At 35.4% G+C, this 24,602-nt stretch overlaps 3 protein-coding genes and 1 non-coding gene across 4 annotated transcripts; 1 reads left to right on the top strand and 3 right to left on the bottom strand.

Moving 5' to 3' along the window:
- Positions 1–1,830: 1,830 nt before the first annotated feature.
- On the bottom strand, positions 1,831–5,625 carry LOC112024357 (monogalactosyldiacylglycerol synthase 2, chloroplastic). Its single transcript, XM_024056994.2, has 8 exons — positions 5,005–5,625; positions 4,029–4,201; positions 3,444–3,605; positions 3,206–3,347; positions 2,888–3,112; positions 2,741–2,803; positions 2,570–2,644; positions 1,831–2,468 (listed from the first exon to the last, which is right to left on the bottom strand). Exons 1-8 carry the CDS (start codon positions 5,290–5,292, stop codon positions 2,208–2,210), a joined length of 1,389 nt encoding a protein of 462 aa, XP_023912762.1. The 5' UTR covers positions 5,293–5,625; the 3' UTR covers positions 1,831–2,207.
- Positions 5,626–8,730: 3,105 nt separating this feature from the next.
- On the bottom strand, positions 8,731–12,496 carry LOC136064790 (monogalactosyldiacylglycerol synthase 2, chloroplastic-like). The gene is given in 10 exon segments (XM_065767015.1): positions 8,731–9,362; positions 9,398–9,399; positions 9,464–9,538; positions 9,635–9,697; positions 9,782–10,006; positions 10,099–10,240; positions 10,337–10,498; positions 10,921–11,093; positions 11,879–12,147; positions 12,150–12,496. Coding segments are annotated over 10 exon segments (1,386 nt in total). The 5' UTR covers positions 12,166–12,496; the 3' UTR covers positions 8,731–9,103.
- Positions 12,497–20,568: 8,072 nt separating this feature from the next.
- On the top strand, positions 20,569–24,587 carry LOC112024326 (uncharacterized). The gene is made up of 2 exons (XM_024056965.2): positions 20,569–20,577; positions 24,045–24,587. Exons 1-2 carry the CDS (start codon positions 20,569–20,571, stop codon positions 24,585–24,587), a joined length of 552 nt encoding a protein of 183 aa, XP_023912733.2.
- Positions 22,352–22,425, bottom strand: TRNAR-UCG (transfer RNA arginine (anticodon UCG)). The gene has a single exon. It is a non-coding gene; the product is annotated as a tRNA-Arg (tRNA).
- Positions 24,588–24,602: the final 15 nt, after the last annotated feature.

Below are 24,602 nucleotides of genomic sequence, written 5' to 3'. Positions count from 1 at the left end.
CAATGAATCAGAAGTCTCTTCGGATTCAAACTCAAACTCGCTTAGTCTTTACATATACTTTTATGCTGCTTTATACTTGAATGCTATAATCAATTGTTGTTAACTCCATAGTTAATCTAACTCTATCACCCACGCTCTACAAATTTTATTGTTTTTGGACTTAGACCACAAATCCTGACCCTACATGAAATATTCAGCCAATAATAGCCCTGTTGACTAGAGGATAGTAAGATTCATTCCCTCTTTTTTTTTTAGTCATTCTGATTTTTGTCGAATATGCAAATAAGAGTAGGTACTCCCTTTGTAATCTTCGCTTTAATAAAACATATACAATACATATAGTCATATTCTATAATAAAACATCGTGGTGTCAACTGATTATCATAACTTGAGGCAATGCAAGTCCAGGCAGAAACCAACACTTTAAAATAGTTATTCAACCTCAGCAGCTTTCTATATTTTCAAATTATAAATCCCCTGAAGATACAATTAAAAGTGTGTTTCGATACTGCTTATTTTGTTGAAATTGAAAAATTATTACTAAAAATACTGTAAATAAATGTAAAAATTAGTTAAAATAGTACAATAAGTCCTATGAATAATACCAAAAAGTACAGTAAAACTCATAAATAATAATAAAAATAAAATAAATAGTAAAATAATTTTTATTTTTCACTTCTAAAAATACTGTAAATAAATGTAAAAATTAGTTGAAATAGTACAATAAGTCCTATAAATAATACAAAAAAATACAATAAAACTCATAAATAATAATAAAAATAAAATAAATAATAAAATAATTTTTATTTTCCACTTCAATCCAAATACACAAGTCAGATTTATTTAGTAGTGGACCTGCCCAAATATTTTTTTTTCTCCCTTTTTGGACTTCGTTTTAGGATCTTTCATGTGCTACCCCAGTACTCTTGTTGTTGACCTCTCTGGATTTTTGGTAGCCTCGCTTGCGCCACATGGCACCATCATGTTTGCCAAGTCTTTACAGTCTGTCATGCTGTCACTATCTTAGTCTCGCACACCCGCCACCTAAAGGCAGCTTGGCTTCTTTCTTTACATTTAAAAACCTAGTCGCTGTTAATTACACACCGAAGTGTTTATTGGCTATACCACGTCAGTTGAAATCGTGAATTTAAAACACGATTCTAATTAAATTATGAAATTGTAAACATGATTTTCAAATGTTGTGTGTACGGTGTGCACTCCACGGTGTGCAACAATTTCCTTTAAAAACCTATGTACGTGTAAACCTTAACTTGCAAGTCTATGACCATGTTGAGCTCATATTAGACTTGGTGCATCATGACCCGTGACAAAGTCTTTGCGTCTTCTTTTTCCACAATCTTGAACCAAATTTCTTAAGATATTAATACTTAACAGGGTTTTAGGAGTCAAAACTAACATTCTTTAAAAGCATCGAGTGCAACAAGCTAACAACCGGTCAACCTGGTTTCATATCTAAAAGCGTCAATCTACTACCATTGCCAACCAGTCACGGGATTTGTTGGCAATGGTAGTAGATTCACGCTTTTGGTGCAAGTTCACACACCGTGTTGAACAATTTATACCATTTGTCCATTTTATGCTAGAGTAAACCCAGCAAGTTCAAGCAAGGTGTCTAAACAAAATCTTTGGCTTGACAATTCAAAGCATAAAAGACTAGGCATATTTACTTCACTTGTTTGCTTCTTAAGCCCTCTATCACTTGCTTCAATAGTCTATTAGTGTCAATGAGTTTTGTCCTTTAGCTTTGAAGCAAACAGGTCATTGGAAGAAAAGCAAACTTCACATCATTCTGCTTTCGAAGACGAGTCATAAATCATAATAGACAAAGAAGTTTACTAACGGACAGGACAAAAATTTTGGGTACACCGTACACAACAAGCTAAGGTCATTACGGGGCAGAAAAAACAGAAGGGGTAACACTGCAAAATACAGAATACAACATTATCAACTTTCACATGATCCTATTTTCCCCCAAAAATAGCCTAAAAGAAATCCCAATTATTAAAAACACCAGAGCTTGTTTTGCATAATTTACAACTCATATTAACGACCAAGCCCCTGAGACCAAAGAATGATAATACCAAAGCTAACTACTGTACATTGCAATATACTATGGAGGCAAACTTTTTTTTTTTGGGCTAAGTAATTGATTGAGTGGAGGAGCCTCAAGACACAATTGTTGTCAATTAAATGAGGCTTGTGAATGAAGATGTTAACATGTAGGGGATATTCGCTAGAGGCCCTCGTTGGCAAGCGAGATCATGGATGTCCCTCACAATGTTGAAGACAGCCTCTGGTTGTGCTAATTTAAGTGCATTCTCTGACATTATCTTGAGCTCATCTTTCTTGGTGCTGAACCATTCAGTCACTAGTCTTGCAGTTTCTTTAGGACTGCGGGTGAAGACACCGGCACCATTGTCTACAACATAAGGTACATTGCCCTTTTCCTGAGCAAATTGGAAAGTATTAGTAATGAGGGTACAGCTAGAAAATAAAATTAGACATGTTATCTATCTCAATTGCACAAGTGATGAGGTTGATGACTAACTTGTCCAGGAATGTAATCATTGAGAATAATAGGAAGCCCCCTGATCAATGCCTCTGCAATTGTACCAGGTCCAGCCTATGAATAATAGAAACCCACAGAATCCAATTAGTAAGGGGCTAGGTAATATACACGACATAAAAGCAAATAGATGGCAGGGATTTATTAACATACTTTTGTTATAATGCAGTCACAAGCTCCCATCCATTTCTCCATTTGGGTCTCAAACCCTCTCACCTACATCAAAGAGGAACAAGCATTTAATCGATGCTCAAAATGAATGCATTGTCTTGATCCAAACAAGTTTGTGAAAGCCATTACCTTTACTGGGATTTTAAACTGCTCGGATTGAAGAGTAGCGGCTAGTGTTTTATTACGGCCACATATAATAATTAATTGCCCAATTGGTTTTCCAAGATCATTATCAAAAAGTGATTCCCCAAGAGCCAATGCAGTTTTCTTAACAGGTCCCATCCCTTCACCACCTCCCATTAGCAAAACTGCAGGCAACTCTGGGTCCATCTCAAGCTCTTCCCTCAATTGATCCTATACAAGACATAAAACAAAGAAAGTAAAAATCAGAAACTCCAGCCAGTAAAACATGCATACATTTATAATCCCAAACAGGCATACACCTACCTTGGAAAGAACGGCACGGGCAAAAGAAGGCCGGATGGGCAAGCCAAAAACACAAGTTTGAGACTCCTCAAGGCCATCCAGTAACGCTCTCTTGGCTACCTCTTCTGATGGGCAATAGCACCGATTAACCCCAGGGTGAAACCTGGATGCAGTTTCAAAGTTAAAATGCAATGCAAAGTGAGCTATGATCAATGGACAGCAAATATAAATGTAGTTTCAAAAGGGTTTGCTAACTAACCATGTAGGATGGCAACTATTTAGGTCAGTGATGACAGTGACAAAAACCACTTTCTTCTGGAGGCCTTGCCATTTAAGAACCCACAACGGAATATGTTGCATTAAAGGATGCACACTGATGATGATATCTGGCTTGTACTCCATTAGCCCGGCCTCCACCTCTCTTCAATCACGCAATATAGCAAAAATTAGAAAAACTAATTGGACTAAAAATATAATATGCAAATTGATAATATTGTACACCTAAAAAGTTATAATCATGTTCTCCAACTAAGGGAAATAACTCATCTTGGAGTAAAAAGTAAGCAACTATGTCCTCAATAATTCAACTTCTACCCAATCGATCAATCAGCAAGTTGGTGATAAAGAACCATCATTATGTCATTAACTAGTAATATATATAAAAGTAGGGTTAAACTTTTGTTAGACTATGGGGACCAAACAAAGTATCATCATGTCATAAAGTATAAAGAAATCTAATGGAAACTACAATCCACTTGAAAGCAATAAATTATTTATCATGCACTATAGTATCTGTAGGTAACAATGAGAATGAAAAGTAAAAGGGTTAAGAAGATCCAAGTACTTGGCATAGTAGGCAGCAATGGCAGCAAGATAGAAGCTGTGTATCCATCGAGGAGAGGTACCGTGGAAAGCAACCTTCCATAACTGTACATGTTTCACCATGAACTTGTATGATCTCTCCATGTCATTTAATGGCCAGCCGGTGTATTCTTTCCATACATCTTTCACAAATATCTAAAATCAGAAGATACCAACAGTCAGGAGAAAAAAATAAATAAATAAATAAAGCAATAGATTATTGTTCAGATTGAGGCTTCAGATGATATGAGTTAATGGAGCAGAACACTAGCATAAATTTTTAATTTGACCCAATTGGAAAGTTCAATAACATTAAAAAGAAATTAACCAAGTAAAATAGAAAATTTCCACTTTCAGCATAACAATTAAAACAGCAAATGAAAAAGTCATTAAAATTGGAGAAAATCCCAAGATCGTGAATTAGTACAGCTGGTAAGTAGAAGAATTAGAACAAGATGAGATCATCAAGCTCACCTTTTTTTTTTTAAAAAAAGGAAAATTCTGGCAAATTTTGAATCATGAAAACAGAGAATCTGAATTGAAAATCTTGAAGGTTAAAAGAACAGTAAAGGTTCTTGATTTGACAAACAATGAGAAAGAGAGAGGCAGAAAACTCCAAGAAGAATAAAAGCTACACGATGGACAAAATTTTGGATGATCTCTACGTACCCAAAAAAAAAAAAAAAAAAAAAAAAGGGGGAAAAACATCTGGCTTCTGAACAATTTTACTTTTTAGAGAAGAACAGAACACATAAATCCAAGAAAGTCCAATAAGAACAGAAAGGCAAGCTATTCACATGTTCTGCATAAAACATTTCTCTCTTCCACGAAAAGAAACATAATACTTCCAAACAAGGACAAGTAATTCAAGGAAAGAGCAGTAATTAACCACAATTCTTTTAACCTAAAAAAAAAAAAAAAAATCCAAGAAAACCCAGATGAGATTCAAGCCAAATTACCCTATACTCATCGCCAAACTCAATTTGAAAGGCGTCTCTGATGGCCTCAGCAGAGGCTCTGTGTCCTCCACCTGTATCACTCATGAGAATCAGCACGTTCTTGGTCCTCTCTGCTCCAATCTGCACCAGCTCCAGCTCCATGGTGCTATCCTCGTCATAATCGTAGTCAGTCTCGTTCGAGCATCTCCTCTGGTTTTGGTTGCTTTTGCTGCCATGGTAGTACCCTCCAACCTTCTGGAACACCTTCTCTGTTATCGACTTCCTGGGGGTCGCCACCGAGATCACCATGTTCGTAGCCCAAACCCCAGATAAAAATCTGCCAACTTTAACGAAAACCCAGTTGACCCTAACGGTCAAACTCCCTTTCCCGCCACCGGGAATGGGAATTTTCCGGCAGAGCAAAAACAGATTCCGTTGCAGAGAAAGAAAGAAAAAAAGAGTTTGATTATTGATATAAGTACAACAACTCAATAACCGAAATGTGTCTATGTTTTTGTGAGTGTGTGTGTGTCTGTGTGTATAGGATAGAGAGGGTGTTATTGGTTTTTAAAAGGTTAAAGAGGCTCCGAGTTGGCAAAGTTTTGGTGCTATAGGCTAAATGATAGCTTAGACTTTGGATGCTAGAATTATGCTGGGAATTTTGTGGGAGAGAGGGAATTTTATAGCCGTCAGATCCGCATTTTATTTTGGAATGTTCTAATCGAAAGATTCGAATCTTTATACAATGTCTTAAGAAAAATTAGAAACAGAATAATGCTTTTTGAATTTTTCACTCCTTAAACCCAAAACTCAAAAAATAAATAAATAAATAAAAGTTTATTATGATTTTTGCTTTGGTAGTCTTATAGTTTTGCGTATTTGCGTTTGAGAAAAAAGACAAAAATGGTTGGTAGGTTTTGAGCTGAAAAGACTAGTTTACCCTTCCTGGAAGTTACGGGTCGTTGATTAGAGGACAGGAAGAGTGACAAGTACTGAAGTACCTATGCTTGCTTTCTTCTTCTTCTTCTTCTTCTTCTTCTTCTTCTTCTTCTTCTTCTCTTCTTCTTCTTCTTCTTCTTCTTCTTCTTCTTCTTCTTCTTCTTCTTCTTCTTCTTCTTCTTCTTCTTCTTCTTCTTCTTCTTCTTCTTCTTCTTCTTCTTCTTCTTCTTCTTCTTCTTCCACTAAATTTATCTGATTCTCATACTTCTTTATTATTATTATTATTTCTTACTTGGCTTATAATTAATCTTATAGTTTTCTTAGTTTGTGACAAGTTTCCGCATCAACCCAAGTATCTCTCTCTATATTCACCCTTAATTTTTTTATGAATTTCTTTTATAATAATTTTTTTTATCATTTTTAATGGTGTGAACTGTGGGGGAAAGGTTCAATCTAAGTAGTGGGCCTAGGGCCCCATTTGAAGGCTACTGTGCGTCCGAAGAAAAGGAAGTGGTAAGGGCAAGGCCATCTGGAAGAAGGATACCCGGAAAAGAAAAATAGGTACAATTCGAAGAGATCGCCATACGTTCGAAGGGATTTTATTCCTCAGACTCGAATAGTATTGATCAATCGAATGTGTAGAAAGTCAGAATGATCTTCCGAGCATTCCTACTGCTCAAGTAAGCTCTAAATATATCTGGAGACGATAAGAATAAGGAAATATGTAAAGGAAAAGCTGCTACCATCGTATTAAATGCATTGCAACAACTTTTCTGGCCACATTTATGTGGAGAAGACCCCTGAACAGGGTAACCTCATCTACCGCCAGTCACAAAAAGCTGGAGAAGATACATGACATGACATGCACTCAAGTAGGAACCTAGATGAAGAACAAGTGGACGATGGAGATGAGAGGGGAGGATTTATATAAAGAAGAAGGATTCCTAGAAGAAGGGAGGTCGATTTGTAACCCTAAGAACTGTAACCTGTATTCAATGAATCAGAAGTCTCTTCGGATTCAAACTCGCTTAGTCTTTACATATAGTTTTATGCTGCTTTATACTTGAATGCTATAATTAATTGTTGTTAACTCCATAGTTAATCTAACTCTATCACCCACGCTCTACAAATTTTATTGTTTTTGGACTTAGACCACAAATCCTGACCCTACATGAAATATTCAGCCAATAATAGCCCTGTTGACTAGAGGATAGTAAGATTCATTCCCTCTTTTTTTTTTAGTCATTCTGATTTTTGTCGAATATGCAAATAAGAGTAGGTACTCCTTTGTAATCTTCGCTTTAATAAAACATATACAATACATATAGTCATATTCTATAATAAAATCGTGGTGTCAACTGATTATCATAACTTGAGGCAATGCAAGTCCAGGCAGAAACCAACACTTTAAGATAGTTATTCAACCTCAGCAGCTTTCTATATTTTCAAATTATAAATCCCCTGAAGATACAATTAAAAGTGTGTTTCGATACTGTTTATTTTGTTGAAATTGAAAAATTATTACTAAAAATACTGTAAATAAATGTAAAAATTAGTTGAAATAGTACAATAAGTCCTATGAATAATACCAAAATGTACAGTAAAACTCATAAATAATAAAAAATAAAATAAATAGTAAAATAATTTTTATTTTTCACTTCTAAAAATACTGTAAATAAATGTAAAAATTAGTTGAAATAGTACAATAAGTCCTATAAATAATACAAAAAATACAATAAAACTCATAAATAATAATAAAAATAAAATAAATAATAAAATAATTTTTATTTTCCACTTCAATCCAAATACACAAGTCAGATTTATTTAGTAGTGGACCTGCCCAAATATTTTTTTTTCTCCCTTTTTGGACTTCGTTTTAGGATCTTTCATGTGCTACCCCAGTACTCTTGTTGTTGACCTCTCTGGATTTTTGGTAGCCTCGCTTGCGCCACATGGCACCATCATGTTTGCCAAGTCTTTACAGTCTGTCATGCTGTCACTATCTTAGTCTCGCACACCCGCCACCTAAAGGCAGCTTGGCTTCTTTCTTTACATTTAAAAACCTAGTCGCTGTTAATTACACACCGAAGTGTTTATTGGCTATACACGTCAGTTGAAATCGTGAATTTAAAACACGATTCTAATTAAATTATGAAATTGTAAACATGATTTTCAAATGTTGTGTGTACGGTGTGCACTCCACGGTGTGCAACAATTTCCTTTAAAAACCTATGTACGTGTAAACCTTAACTTGCAAGTCTATGACCATGTTGAGCTCATATTAGACTTGGTGCATCATGACCCGTGACAAAGTCTTTGCGTCTTCTTTTTCCACAATCTTGAACCAAATTTCTTAAGATATTAATACTTAACAGGGTTTTAGGAGTCAAAACTAACATTCTTTAAAAGCATCGAGTGCAACAAGCTAACAACCGGTCAACCTGGTTTCATATCTAAAAGCGTCAATCTACTACCATTGCCAACCAGTCACGGATTTGTTGGCAATGGTAGTAGATTCACGCTTTTGTGCAAGTTCACACACCGTGTTGAACAATTTATACCATTTGTCCATTTTATGCTAGAGTAAACCCAGCAAGTTCAAGCAAGGTGTCTAAACAAAATCTTTGGCTTGACAATTCAAAGCATAAAAGACTAGGCATATTTACTTCACTTGTTTGCTTCTTAAGCCCTCTATCACTTGCTTCAATAGTCTATTAGTGTCAATGAGTTTTGTCCTTTAGCTTTGAAGCAAACAGGTCATTGGAAGAAAAGCAAACTTCACATCATTCTGCTTTCGAAGACGAGTCATAAATCATAATAGACAAAGAAGTTTACTAACGGACAGGACAAAAATTTTGGGTACACCGTACACAACAAGCTAAGGTCATTACGGGGCAGAAAAAACAGAAGGGGTAACACTGCAAAATACAGAATACAACATTATCAACTTTCACATGATCCTATTTTCTCAAAAATAGCCTAAAAGAAATCCCAATTATTAAAAACACCAGAGCTTGTTTTGCATAATTTACAACTCATATTAACGACCAAGCCCTGAGACCAAAGAATGATAATACCAAAGCTAACTACTGTACATTGCAATATACTATGGAGGCAAACTTTTTTTTTTGGGCTAAGTAATTGATTGAGTGGAGGAGCCTCAAGACACAATTGTTGTCAATTAAATGAGGCTTGTGAATGAAGATGTTAACATGTAGGGGATATTCGCTAGAGGCCCTCGTTGGCAAGCGAGATCATGGATGTCCCTCACAATGTTGAAGACAGCCTCTGGTTGTGCTAATTTAAGTGCATTCTCTGACATTATCTTGAGCTCATCTTTCTTGGTGCTGAACCATTCAGTCACTAGTCTTGCAGTTTCTTTAGGACTGCGGGTGAAGACACCGGCACCATTGTCTACAACATAAGGTACATTGCCTTTCCTGAGCAAATTGGAAAGTATTAGTAATGAGGGTACAGCTAGAAAATAAAATTAGACATGTTATCTATCTCAATTGCACAAGTGATGAGGTTGATGACTAACTTGTCCAGGAATGTAATCATTGAGAATAATAGGAAGCCCCCTGATCAATGCCTCTGCAATTGTACCAGGTCCAGCCTATGAATAATAGAAACCCACAGAATCCAATTAGTAAGGGGCTAGGTAATATGCACGACATAAAAGCAAATAGATGGCAGGGATTTATTAACATACTTTTGTTATAATGCAGTCACAAGCTCCCATCCATTTCTCCATTTGGGTCTCAAACCCTCTCACCTACATCAAAGAGGAACAAGCATTTAATCGATGCTCAAAATGAATGCATTGTCTTGATCCAAACAAGTTTGTGAAAGCCATTACCTTTACTGGGATTTTAAACTGCTCGGATTGAAGAGTAGCGGCTAGTGTTTTATTACGGCCACATATAATAATTAATTGCCCAATTGGTTTTCCAAGATCATTATCAAAAAGTGATTCCCCAAGAGCCAATGCAGTTTTCTTAACAGGTCCCATCCCTTCACCACCTCCCATTAGCAAAACTGCAGGCAACTCTGGGTCCATCTCAAGCTCTTCCCTCAATTGATCCTATACAAGACATAAAACAAAGAAAGTAAAAATCAGAAACTCCAGCCAGTAAAACATGCATACATTTATAATCCAAACAGGCATACACCTACCTTGGAAAGAACGGCACGGGCAAAAGAAGGCCGGATGGGCAAGCCAAAAACACAAGTTTGAGACTCCTCAAGGCCATCCAGTAACGCTCTCTTGGCTACCTCTTCTGATGGGCAATAGCACCGATTAACCCCAGGGTGAAACCTGGATGCAGTTTCAAAGTTAAAATGCAATGCAAAGTGAGCTATGATCAATGGACAGCAAATATAAATGTAGTTTCAAAAGGGTTTGTTAACTAACCATGTAGGATGGCAACTATTTAGGTCAGTGATGACAGTGACAAAAACCACTTTCTTCTGGAGGCCTTGCCATTTAAGAACCCACAACGGAATATGTTGCATTAAAGGATGCACACTGATGATGATATCTGGCTTGTACTCCATTAGCCCGGCCTCCACCTCTCTTCAATCACGCAATATAGCAAAAATTAGAAAAACTAATTGGACTAAAAATATAATATGCAAATTGATAATATTGTACACCTAAAAAGTTATAATCATGTTCTCCAACTAAGGGAAATAACTCATCTTGGAGTAAAAAGTAAGCAACTATGTCCTCAATAATTCAACTTCTACCCAATCGATCAATCAGCAAGTTGGTGATAAAGAACCATCATTATGTCATTAACTAGTAATATATATAAAGTAGGGTTAAACTTTTGTTAGACTATGGGGACCAAACAAAGTATCATCATGTCATAAAGTATAAAGAAATCTAATGGAAACTACAATCCACTTGAAAGCAATAAATTATTTATCATGCACTATAGTATCTGTAGGTAACAATGAGAATGAAAAGTAAAAGGGTTAAGAAGATCCAAGTACTTGGCATAGTAGGCAGCAATGGCAGCAAGATAGAAGCTGTGTATCCATCGAGGAGAGGTACCGTGGAAAGCAACCTTCCATAACTGTACATGTTTCACCATGAACTTGTATGATCTCTCCATGTCATTTAATGGCCAGCCGGTGTATTCTTTCCATACATCTTTCACAAATATCTAAAATCAGAAGATACCAACATTTAGGAGAAAAAAATAAATAAATAATAAAGCAATAGATTATTGTTCAGATTGAGGCTTCAGATGATATGAGTTAATGGAGCAGAACACTAGCATAAATTTTAATTTGACCCAATTGGAAAGTTCAATAACATTAAAAAGAAATTAACCAAGTAAAATAGAAAATTTCCACTTTCAGCATAACAATTAAAACAGCAAATGAAAAAGTCATTAAAATTGGAGAAAATCCCAAGATCGTGAATTAGTACAGCTGGTAAGTAGAAGAATTAGAACAAGATGAGATCATCAAGCTCACCTTTTTTTTAAAAAAAAAGGAAAATTCTGGCAAATTTTGAATCACGAAAACAGAGAATCTGAATTGAAAATCTTGAAGGTTAAAAGAACAGTAAAGGTTCTTGATTTGACAAACAATGAGAAAGAAAGAGGCAGAAAACTCCAAGAAGAATAAAAGCTACACGATGGACAAAATTTTGGATGATCTCTACGTACCCAAAAAAAAAAAGGGGAAAAACATCTGGCTTCTGAACAATTTTACTTTTTAGAGAAGAACAGAACACATAAATCCAAGAAAGTCCAATAAGAACAGAAAGGCAAGCTATTCACATGTTCTGCATAAAACATTTCTCTCTTCCACGAAAAGAAACATAATACTTCCAAACAAGGACAAGTAATTCAAGGAAAGAGCAGTAATTAACCACAATTCTTTTAACCTAAAAAAAAAAAAAAAATCCAAGAAAACCCAGATGAGATTCAAGCCAAATTACCCTATACTCATCGCCAAACTCAATTTGAAAGGCGTCTCTGATGGCCTCAGCAGAGGCTCTGTGTCCTCCACCTGTATCACTCATGAGAATCAGCACGTTCTTGGTCCTCTCTGCTCCAATCTGCACCAGCTCCAGCTCCATGGTGCTATCCTCGTCATAATCGTAGTCAGTCTCGTTCGAGCATCTCCTCTGGTTTTGGTTGCTTTTGCTGCCATGGTAGTACCCTCCAACCTTCTGGAACACCTTCTCTGTTATCGACTTCCTGGGGTCGCCACCGAGATCACCATGTTCGTAGCCCAAACCCCAGATAAAAATCTGCCAACTTTAACGAAAACCCAGTTGACCCTAACGGTCAAACTCCCTTTCCCGCCACCGGAATGGGAATTTTCCGGCAGAGCAAAAACAGATTCCGTTGCAGAGAAAGAAAGAAAAAAAGAGTTTGATTATTGATATAAGTACAACAACTCAATAACCGAAATGTGTCTATGTTTTTGTGAGTGTGTGTGTGTCTGTGTGTATAGGATAGAGAGGGTGTTATTGGTTTTTAAGGTTAAAGAGGCTCCGAGTTGGCAAAGTTTTGGTGCTATAGGCTAAATGATAGCTTAGACTTAGATGCTAGAATTATGCTGGGAATTTTGTGGGAGAGAGGGATTTTATAGCCGTCAGATCCGCATTTTATTTTGGAATGTTCTAATCGAAAGATTCGAATCTTTATACAATGTCTTAAGAAAAATTAGAAACAGAATAATGCTTTTTGAATTTTTCACTCCTTAAACCCAAAACTCAAAAAATAAATAAATAAATAAAAGTTTATTATGATTTTTGCTTTGGTAGTCTTATAGTTTTGCGTATTTGCGTTTGAGAAAAAAGACAAAAATGGTTGGTAGGTTTTGAGCTGAAAAGACTAGTTTACCCTTCCTGGAAGTTACGGGTCGTTGATTAGAGGACAGGAAGAGTGACAAGTACTGAAGTACCTATGCNTTTTTTTTTTTTTTTTTTTTTTTTTTTTTTTTTTTTTTTTTTTTTTTTTTTTTTTTTTTTTTTTTTTTTTTTTTTTTTTTTTTTGAGTACTCGTGTCGTCTAAGCTGTGTTTGTTTCAACTATAAAGAAAGTTAAGAAAATATTTTACACTGTGCTTACTGTTTGGGATGCTCAGGTAATTCGGTCAAAGGAAAAATTAAATAATTTGTCTATAAAATAAGAAGGCTTCAAGTGTAAAATAATTTAATTTACACATTCAAATTACCTTCAAATAGAATTTTACATACTGAAAACAGAAAATGAGAGAGAAAGAGAGAGTAACGATAGTCCAGCCTTCAATCCACCCAAACTCATCGCCAGTCAAGTCGCGTCGCTCAAATCCATCGCTAGTCTGATCGCGCCGCCTCAGCTCCTCCATTATGCTCAAACCCATCTCCAATGAACCCAGCTAACCCACCCCGATTTCACCACATCCCAATGCTCGACCCACAACCTCACCGTCGTGCCTGCAAGCCCCTTTGCAGGTGAAGGTAGTTTCTCATCTACTTTCCTTTCGTCCTCTCTCTCACTCACCAGACCTATCTTTCTTCCACCCACGCCATCGCTGCCTTAACACTTTTTTTTTTTTTTTAAATATTGTAAAATAACATTTTTGCTTGGGTTTTGGAGGATTGGTGGTTGGGGTGATTTATGGGGTTTCAATGGTGGTGGGTTAGGGGTGAGTTTAAGCGTTGATGCTGGTCGATTAGGGGTGGTGGATCATTGGCTAGGGTGGTTTGTGGGTTTCAATGGTGGTGGATTATAGGCTTTGGTAGATGGTTTTGATATTGATCTTTAGATTAATGGGTTTTGATTTTGATTATGATTTTTCAGATTAATCGGTTATGTGGTGGTTGGGTTTGTAGTGGCCCGTGGTGGCTAGGTTTATGGTGGTGATTGTGGTTGTTAGGTTTTCTGAAAATAGGTTTTTACATACAATACCAAACACTAAAAATACTTTTCTAGCAAATTTTCTAGAACACAAACAAACAATTGAAAATATTTTATTTTTCGTAAAATATTTTACACTCGGAAAACATTTCAGATATTGCCAAACACAGCCTTAGTTGAATCGCATAAGTTAATTTATGATGAGATTTGTCATGAATGTAAGAGGAAGAAGTATATCATGTCACTGTACTTTAAAAACACCCACTAATTTTCCTTCTTTTTTGTACCGGACTCTTTGCTTTCCCTAATTTTTGCTTTCTAAAGATAGGATTAGAATTTTGAACCCTTGTTGAAAAGAAAACCACTCCATTTAGTAATTATTTAAGGAAACATGATTAGGCATATTCATGGATTATGCCTCTATTACACTTTTCTGTTGCCTTGTTTATAGAAGATGGTCACTTTCCCTTTTTTCACATTCTTTGCATTTATAGGTTCTCATAGGAGTTGATGCGGTTTTTTTTTTTTATTTTTTTTATTTTTTTTAGAAATACAATTTATATCTACAATATTTTTACAACACTTTTACAACAAATCATAAATAACAAATTATTACAGATTGTTATTGGTAGACAAAAAAGTAATTTTAATGATAGGTTCAAACCAAAACCAATAACAACTTACCACTTATAATTTGTTGTGAAAATATTGTGAACATAACACTTCTTTATATATATATATATATATATAAAGAAAAAATTACAATTTACTCTATGTGGTTTGATTATATCATAATTTAGTTTGTAAACTTCTAAAGTTTGGACTAAAAATAAAATTGTTTGGGTTTCTTCTAAATTGTGGCATTTGATTTCATTTTAATCAAATTTAAAGAATGAAAATGTAACAATTAAAACATTCATGAGAATAAATTGTTATACGGCCCATTCAAAAAATAAATTTTCCACAAAATATAAAATATGTTAATTTGAATAAAATCATAACAATTCAATTTTAATCCAAATCTTTTTTTTTTTTTTTTTCCCAACCCTCCTCTTTTTTAGCCTACGGACATTTTAGGAATAAATTCAATACAAATACATTGTTAGCTAAGTAATGCTATAGACACAAATTTTTGTACAACATTTTTACAAATTGATGTTGTGACTAACTTTTTATTGGTTTTCATCTAAACCCACTATTAACATCACTTTCTCATTTACTAATAATCATTCACCACATCAATAATTTATAATTTTTTTTATAAAATAATTTGTATCTCTAGCATTACTTTTATTAGCTAGAACATACATAACCTTCAATCAATTGACTGCACTTTTTCCTTATATATTACATGGATAGTTATATCATTTTATCAATTTGGTAGTTAAGAAAATTCACATGATCCCTTATATGGAATTTGAGGTTAAAGTAAATATAATCATGAAACATTATGACCCATAACTTCTTGATTGCGACCAATAACAATAAGGTATCCTTTATCCTTAAGTTTTACCATGGTAGCTCTAGAATTTACTTAGGCCAAGAAGGATGAGTTCTAATAGCAAAGCAAAATATTACAATAAGGAAACAGGAAGCTTGCGGTATTATTTGACTACCGCAAACATATTATAAACAAAAATTAACTTTCGTTTAGGATAAGGTAACATTAGCTTTATTTAATTATCTATTTTGGGCGCTTTCAAAAAAAAAAATTATCTATTTTGGGCCGAATTTGTATACTTTGAATAATTGGATGAAATCACCGAAGTATAGACTCAATCCCATCACACCACCTGGGTTGCCTCGAAATTGATTTGAGGTGGGGATTGGGGTAAGAGCATGTAGATTGAGTGAGACATATCTACTCGGAAAAGATTATATAATAGGTACAAATGTACTATTGGGAATAAAATCAATAAAGAGAGATGATGACTTTGCACCCTAAAGTGAGAGACTGGAGATGTAAACGTAATATATATAATAGAATGCAAAAGTAAGGGCATATTGGCAAAGATTACACGTAATTCCAATGAGTGGGATATGGGACCCATGTAATGTGTGCGATAGGCTATGTGGAGTATCTTTGAGCTGGCGAAGAGCCCATGCAGCTTATAGTCAGCCTGTTTTTGTGCGTAAGGGTCTGTTTGGTTCCGTAAAATATTTTTCAAAAAATATTTATTTTTTAGAAATATTATTTTTCAAAAAAGAAAAATATTTTTAAGTATTTGGTTATATTATGAAAATTGTTGTAAAAAATATTTTTATGTGTTTGGTTCTATTCTGAAAATGTTATTTTCCTACAATTTTTCACATTTTCTCAGCTATTTTCTCAGCATCTAAACAAATTTTGTTACAAAAAATTTCAAAATCATAGCCAATTCATCAAAAAATTCCGGCAGCAAATTCCGGCTATCAAAAGCCACAACCACCAAAACATCACCACTACACCACCACAACAACAACAACAACAATCAGTTCATTAAAAAAAAAAAAACAACAACAATCAAACTTAAAAAAAAAAAAAAAAAAAACTGAGAGATCGAGGAAGAGGGAGCGATAGGTCTAGGTCGACGACGATTAAAATCTGGCAATCAAAAGCAGAAACAAAACCAAAAAAAATATATATATATATATATATATCAAATCCGGTCAAAGACGATGGGTTCTGAGTTCGAAGGAGATCGACGATCGACGGTGCGACTCGCTGGGTCTGGATCGAAGGTGCGACTGGGTCTGCTCATTGCGGTGAGGCGATAGGGACTGGGTTCGTGGGTTCGTGGTCGCCGGCGATGGGCTCTGGGCTTGGATCGGCGATTCATGGGTTTGTGGTCGCCGGCGATGGGCGCTGGGCTTGGATCGGCAATGGGCGCTGGGCTCTCTCTTTCTCTCTCTCTCTCTCTCTCTCTCTCTCTCTCTCTCTCTCTCTCTCTCTCTCTCTCTCTCTCTCTCTCTCTTCGTGCTCTTTGTTTCTCAGTTTTCCGGAAAATAGAATTTGAAGTGAAAATAGAAAGGGAATTGATTTTCCCCTTTGACCACTGGTCAATTGAAATTAATTTCCGGAAAATTGATTTTTCGTGCGCAACCAAACACCCGTAATTACAGAAAAGCATTTCCGAAAATGATTTTCACCCAAAACAAACGCAACCTAAGGCACATAATTGGGAAATTTACCCGTAATATTTTCGCAACTTCTTACTGCAACTTTTACTGTTTCACGTGATAAAATGTGATTAGTAAATAAAAAATAATGAATTTATATGTAAGTTATAAAAAATTATTCATAGTCTCTGTTATATTAGAGTTATGACAAAAAAAATCATAGAATAATTTATAGCTCTAGAACTACTCAACATAATTGAGTTGAGAAATTAAATTAACATGAGGATGATCTCACTTGTTAGTACATAGATTTCCCTAAGACATAAAAGCTCCATAGATAGAGAGAGAAAGAGAGGAAGCTTTCCCTCTTTTCTTACTTACTCGAATACTTTTTTACCAATTTAGCAGTACTTGCGTGCATATTAAGAAACAGTCAAAGATAAGAGGAAAATGCCAATGTTTGATTATGATATCATAGTTTATAAACCAAAGAAGAAGAAAGCGAGTTAAAAAATTTAGAAGCACGTGTAATGTAGATAAGTACTCTATATTCCATGATTATTTAAACTACTTAAAACATCTTTGGTGCTTTGCTAATTACTTGTACGAAGAAGAGAAGACGAAAATGAGATTGAGACCCATAAGTGCATTCCCATCAACAATTCTAAAAAATTTAACTTTTACCATTTCAAAAACTAATTTTATAATATATAACACATCACTTTACAATATCCTTTCCATCAAAACTTTTTTTTTTAACGTTCCATTTAAATATTTTTCTTTATTATTTTTTATTTTTCTACTCTCTCTCCTCTATCTCTCTCTTTCTCAACCCAATTATTCTCAGCACCGCCAGCCACCGCATCCACCCACCCTTACCACAACCACCACATCCACCCACCATCGCCGCCACTAGCCACCAGCCTGATCCACCGCAACCACAAACAACAACAGAGAAAAAAAAAAAGAAAAACCTCCACATCCACCATCGGACCAAAAAAAAAAAAATCAACAACAATCGAACCAAATCACCACCAACCACAGCAAAAAAAAAAAAAAAAAAAAAAAAAAAAAAAAAAAAAACCACGACCAAATTGGACCACATCCCATTGCTAAAAAATACCCACAAACCAAATCAACCAAATCGGACCACAACTCCTTCAATCCACACACCGACCCGTGCTCCATGGTTGACCACTAAGCTTCGTTTGAACATCAATGCCACCAAACCCAAATCGACTACCCTCTCCATAGTAATCCAACAAAGTCTCATCATCTCCATAGTAATCCAACAAAAAAATAACAAAAAGAAACAAAACCCAAATTGATTACCGAAGTCCGATGAACGCCGAATGGGAACTTAATGAAACCAATTAACGGCCCGGAATGCCGCTTCATCATCTAGGCATGGATTTCCGCCTCCGACATCTTCAACAAATCGGAAGGCCGGAGATCGGACTCACTAGAGTCAAATCACAAACCCATATTTGAAGAAATTTCTCACCAGAGTCTCAGATTCTAGCTCAGTGAGAAGCAAAGAGAAAGAGAGAAAAGATAGAGAGAGTGAGAGTGAGAAAGGAGTGTAAGTCTCAATCTGAGGACAGAGAGAATTAAAAGTATTAAAAAATGATAGCATGACGCTACAGTGCTGTCTCAAAAATGAGAGTACACTGTAGCAATATTGCAAATTTTTAGCATATGCAATCTTTGATGGAGCAGGTTCTTGGGTTATAAATGCTAAAAAAGAAGAAGCATATTTTAGCATATGCAATCCTTAATGGGAATGCTCTAAGCAAACTCCTAGACCTACCCCAAAAGAATGCATTATACATGACTAGGTCCCTTAAAATAACGTACTTATAAACCCTTATCCATGCATCTTCCCTTCTTAATTAGAACCTTTTGCCTCTATTTTATCCCATAGAATGAGGGCAATACCAAAACAAAAGGGGGTATCTTGGGTCTCGATCAAAACAAAACCTATTTGGTTAGGTTAAAATCCAATTCTGATATGAATTCAACGTATTTAAGATTCTACTGTTATACTATTTCAAATTCGACAATTTGATTTTCAATTAGATCCTTAAGATGTGTATATAACTAGATCAAAATTGGATCAGCATAGATTTAACTTTAACTATACTCAAATGCCAACAAACTATATTAATAATGACCCAGCTTTTTTTAAAGATGAACTGGCCATTCATTTATTTAAATAAAGCAGTCTAACATTATGTACAATGATAATGACCAAATGGACCGGGAATAGGCTCCTATATAATATGCCCCTTGTTAACAAGACATTGAAAGACATTAATGGATAAGGGTCCATCGGTAAAAATAGACAAACTAACCACAAAGCTCAATCTATGTGAGATGTAGGAAAGTATAATGGGCTGTGAAATGATTTAAAAATAGATGGAAAGTGAGTTGCTTAGAACAATTGATAGGAGGTTAGGCACCTTTGCAAAGAACACATAGTTCTCAAAGAAAAGCTCTCACACTTATTTCAATCAATATTCAAAGCTGTTTACAAAGTAACTTCAATGTACTTATACTAGCTATTTGGCATTGGTAGTCGAAAGCTCGGATTTGTGCTAAAATACAAGAACTTGTTCAGACTCCCAAATAAAAATTATGGTTAGATTGCTTTTGCTCTACTTAAACTAAGTGTGGAACAAAAATAAATAAGCGCAATGAACCGATAACACTACCCTAAGCCATATTCATCAATTATCAACAATAAAATGAAAGTTTAAAAAGTAGGGAAGAGAGATGCAAATATAAGATAATACCGAAACGTGTTGTCGAAGAGAAAACTAAAGAACTCGGCGAAAAACCTCTCTACAACCCTCTAAGTCAAAATCGATCCACTAGAGAATAAAGTTGGAGTACACGAATAACAAAATACTCTCCAAACCTAGTCTACCCCATGTACTTAAGCCCTCCAAGCTCCTACTACTAATTGACTTCTTAGAGCCTTGTCTTCTCTAGCTTTCTAGATCCTGTAATTCAGCTCGATTGCATCCGCCAATGAATGACTCTTTTCAATACTTTCCAGTAGCACCAAAATCTCACTTTACACTCAGAATAGGTGTGGTAAGTGTTTGGTCTAACTACCTCTCAAAGATCTAGAGATGAAGATGTAGGAGTTGAGGAAAACCACAAGGGAATGTGCAGATGAATGTAGGTATAACAATCTCTAATTCTTAAGTGTATTTTCTAGGGTTTTCTATCTGAAAAGTACTTCTTACTACCAACTGACTTCTCGGAGCTTTGTCTTCGCTAACTTTTCGGATCCCGCAATCCAACTCAATTGCATCCGCCAATGAATAGCTCTTCCTAATACTTCCTAGCAGCACCAAAATCTCACTTTACACTCAGAATGTGTATGGTAAGTGTTTGAGTTAGCAACCTCTCAAAAATATAAAAATAGAGAAGTAGGAGTTGAGGAAAACTGCAAGGGAATGTGTAGATGGTTGTGAGTATAACAATCTTTAACTCTTAAGTGTATTTTCTAGGGTTTTCTTTCTGAAAAGCACACCTTACTACAAACTGACTTTTCGAAGTTTTGTCTTCTCTAACTTTCCAGATCCCGCAATTTAGCCCGATTGCATCTGCCAATGAATGGCTCTTTCCAATACTTCCTAGCAACACCAAAATCTCATTTTACACTCAAAATGGATGTGGTAAGTATTCGGGCTAGCAACTTTTCACAGGTCCTTCGCAAGTTGGCCTTCCTGTAAGACAGTCATGAAAATGACAATCTGACACGACTCTTCATTTTCCAATCATGTGTTCTACATGTGGTTTTTTCGCGAGTTGCTTCTCACAAGCTACTCGCGAGTCATTCGCGAAATTCACTTATTCAACTTTTGAAACTTGATTCTTCACCGATCTCTGACACTCATCCCTTACAATTAAACTCACATACTTATAGGGAAAATGATTGAAGAAATTACAATAAAATTTGACACAGAATAAAAGCTAACACAATATAATTGAAAATCACAACTTTACCGTATCCACATAGATGAATGACAAATCTCTAAATCCTATTTGGTCAATGCTTAAGCAATAATCTAACGAATTTACTAATGAGTTACAAGAAAATTAGTAAATAGCTAGGTGTCCTGTCATCGCATGGTTAGTAACTTGATCAACAATTTGATGTCTCTTTCCATACAAAGTACATTCCCACTCCTCTTAATGTTTAATGCTTACAGTTACAGTTACCATCAATCACATTAAATACAATTTGACACGTGATCTAATTTATAATCTAGAAGGAATAGGTAGTGTCCTCTGTTTCTTAAAAAAAAAAAAAAAAAAAGGTAGTGTCCTCTACCACCCTCCCTCAGCCTCTTCGAGGGACGTGGGGTGTCAGTCCTAACCCTTGGAACCAATGGATGATAAAATGCCCATAATACCCTTGATAGAGTCCCTATATTCCAATCAAAGGTTTGATAATTTAAAATTTTCCTCTCATCCAATGTGTGTCAACTTTGATCTCAATGAACCCTTCACAGTTTCACACTAACGCGGGTTGGTCATTGGTGTAGTGAATGTCTTTCCTTATTGCATCATTGCATGTACTATCACAGTGATCATCTACCCGTAAGAGTCCCGATCTTTCCTGTGGCTTCCATCACAAACATTCCATCACCCAAAAGACAATAGTAATAATTATACGTAAAGGGTAGAATGGATTCAACCAAGTGTAAAAATATCAATGTCAAATCGACCTGTAAAAAGCCATTGCCTCACTTGTCAATGATAATTGGTGCGTGACTGTCATCATAATGAAGACAAGCGGTGTAGCACAACGCATGGCCGACGTTCAAGAGCCCTAGTAGGGTAGTAGCAGCAAACTATATTAATAATTGATTACAACTACAAGCTAGAACGTCCTCTTGATAGCTTTTTAATTATGTTTTTGAAAAAAAACAAAGAAACAAAATGAACAAACAAAAACCTCAACAGAAACCTTACGGCTTACGTTGATTTGGCTCTCCCAACCACAAATAGCAAAAAGGGACTGTTTGGGCCCTCTAATTACACAAGTTTAATGATAGAACTCTATGTGAGTCAGAGAGAGAGAGAGAGTATTTGGACTGGCATTATGTGGGTTACAATTCATTGAGCCTGACCGAAGAGGGTGTGGCTCAAATCAAATCCATCAAATTAGTGGGCTGCTTTTAAATTATCCATCAATTTTGACTTGCCATCTATTACCATTGACATTTTTTGTTTCGTGACATATCTTTCCTTCACTGGATTGCCTAAGTAGGACCACTCTTGTCTAAAAAAGAAGGAACTAAACTAACTAACAAAAAGAGGAAAGAGGGACACTACAGAGCCAAACGTAGAGATGCAAGAAAAGAAGAGCTAGCAAATAGGAAAAAAAGTAAAGAGACACACACAGTTTAAAAAAAAAAAAAAAAACACAAATTTAAACAGTAGCGACCACAGTGGGAGTCGAACCCACGACCTTTTGATCCGAAGTCAAACGCGCTAATCCACTGCGCTATGCGGTCTACTTTGACTTATGTGTACAAATTTTTTCTGTTCAAAGGAATTCCTGCATGAGGATTGAGGATAAACAAATTGAATACAGATACTTATCACTGATGATCATATTAAATTGTGACCAAATAATACACCTAACATGCATTTTATCGGAAAAATAAGGAAAATCACAATTCTCTTTGTATTCAATATGATTGCATCGGAAATTCCTTAAATCACAAGTAGCTATTTTGTGGTTAATGTCAACAAACATCTCTTGACATCTTTAACAAATATGACCTGAATTCAAACCCATCCTCCCACTTGAAAAGTATTAAAAGAAAAAAAAAAAAAGATGTTGATATTGATGTTGATGTTGAATTAGACATTGATGCTAAAGCCATTGTTAATTTACTTTCTAAAAGAGCAACCACGTCAGCTTGTGGAAAAGATTTCGTCTATTTTACACAAAAAATCAGCTTGTGGAAAAGATTCCGTCTATTTTACATAAAAAAACCCTACTTTTTTTATTTTTTTATTTTACACCATCATTTTTACAAAACACCCACATCAGTTTATCTATTTTACAAGACTTTTCAATAAAATATTCATTCTTCATCAATTTTTTTTATTATTTTTCCTAATGGTCTTACTTTTTTAATTTAAACTTCTATGTGAAGTAAACTACCAGCATCGGTGGCTCGGCCAATGGAGCTGCTTGTGGTGGAGGTTCGATGGCCGAACCACCAAAATAGTGGCTCTGGCAAATGCCACCAGATTGGTCTCGCCACCCACCGTACCACCGAATAGTGACCCACTAGTGGGTGGATTATTAAAATAGTGGCTTCGATGAACGCTGCCGATGCCCAAACTATCAAAATAGTGGCTTTGGTGACTGTCCACTGAATTGGTGTCTCCGACCATTGTACCCCCATCACCGATGGGTCGATTGTTGTAGTAGTGGCTCCGATGACCACCGTCGAATCGATGTCTTCGACTACCATATTGCTAGAATCGGTGACCAAATCGATGTCTCCAACCAACGGTCATATATTTTTTTTTTTACCCAACGGTCATAATTTTTATTGTTATATCCACAAGTCATAATTTTGAAATTCAAAGGGTAATTCAAACCTAACTTTAAACCCAATGGTAAATTCAAACCTAAAGGTCATATTTTTTTAACTTTAAACCCAATGGTAAATTCAAACCTAAATGTCATATATATATATATATATATTTTTTTTTAACTTTAAACCCAATGGTAAATTCAAACCTAAAGGTCATATTTTTTAACTTTAAACCCAATGGTAAATTCAAATCTAAAAGTCATATTTTTTTAAACTTTAAACCCAATGGTAAATTCAAACCTAAATGTCATATTTTTTATTTTTATTTTTTAAACTTTAAACCCAATGGTAAATTCAAACCTAAATGTCATATTTTTTAATTTTAAACCCAATGGTAAATTCAAACCTAAAGGTCAAATTTTTGAAATTCATACTCAAGTCACATTCTTGCTCTATAAATATGACCATTTTCTCTCTAATTTCCATCCACTTCTACAAAATTATCTCTTCCATTCGGTTTTTGTTCTCTCTTAATTCATTTTCATTATGACATTGATTTTATTTTTCCAAATGATGAGCCTCCATTTGACTCGTCTTCTGATGATGATGAGTTGGAACTTACTCTAGCTATTGCCATAGAAGAATTAAACAATGAAGGAGCATCAATATCACGATGTCGTTTGGTTCAACCTCGCAAGTTTATCTGGCGTAATCCTTTGCAAGGTTATGACAGGCTTTTCCATGATTATTTTGCTGAAACTGCAGTGTATCCTCCTAATGTATTTCAAAGGAGGTTTCGAATGAGTTGTTCTCTTTTTCTACGTATCCATTCAAGAATTGAAGCTAGTAAACCATACTTTGTTCAAAAAAGAAATGCGGCTAACACACTCGAATTGTCTTCCCTTCAAAAGATGACTGCTGCAATCAGAATGCTTGCTTATGGAGTGTCGGTTGATTTCATGGATGAATACTTGAGGATTGGAGAAACTACTGCAATAAAAAGCTTAAAAAATTTTGTTAAAGCGGTAGTTTCAATCTTTTCTGAAGAGTACTTGAGGTCATCAAACAGCAATGACATTGCAAGGTTGTTAGCGGTTGGCCAACACCGTGGATTTTCATGAATGCTGGGGAGCATC

This window comes from Quercus suber, unplaced genomic scaffold (assembly GCF_002906115.3).
Source record: "Quercus suber isolate HL8 unplaced genomic scaffold, Cork oak 2.0 scaffold_25, whole genome shotgun sequence".
NCBI classification, from domain to species: Eukaryota; Viridiplantae; Streptophyta; class Magnoliopsida; order Fagales; family Fagaceae; genus Quercus; species Quercus suber.
This window is presented reverse-complemented; position numbering and strand designations above follow the sequence as displayed.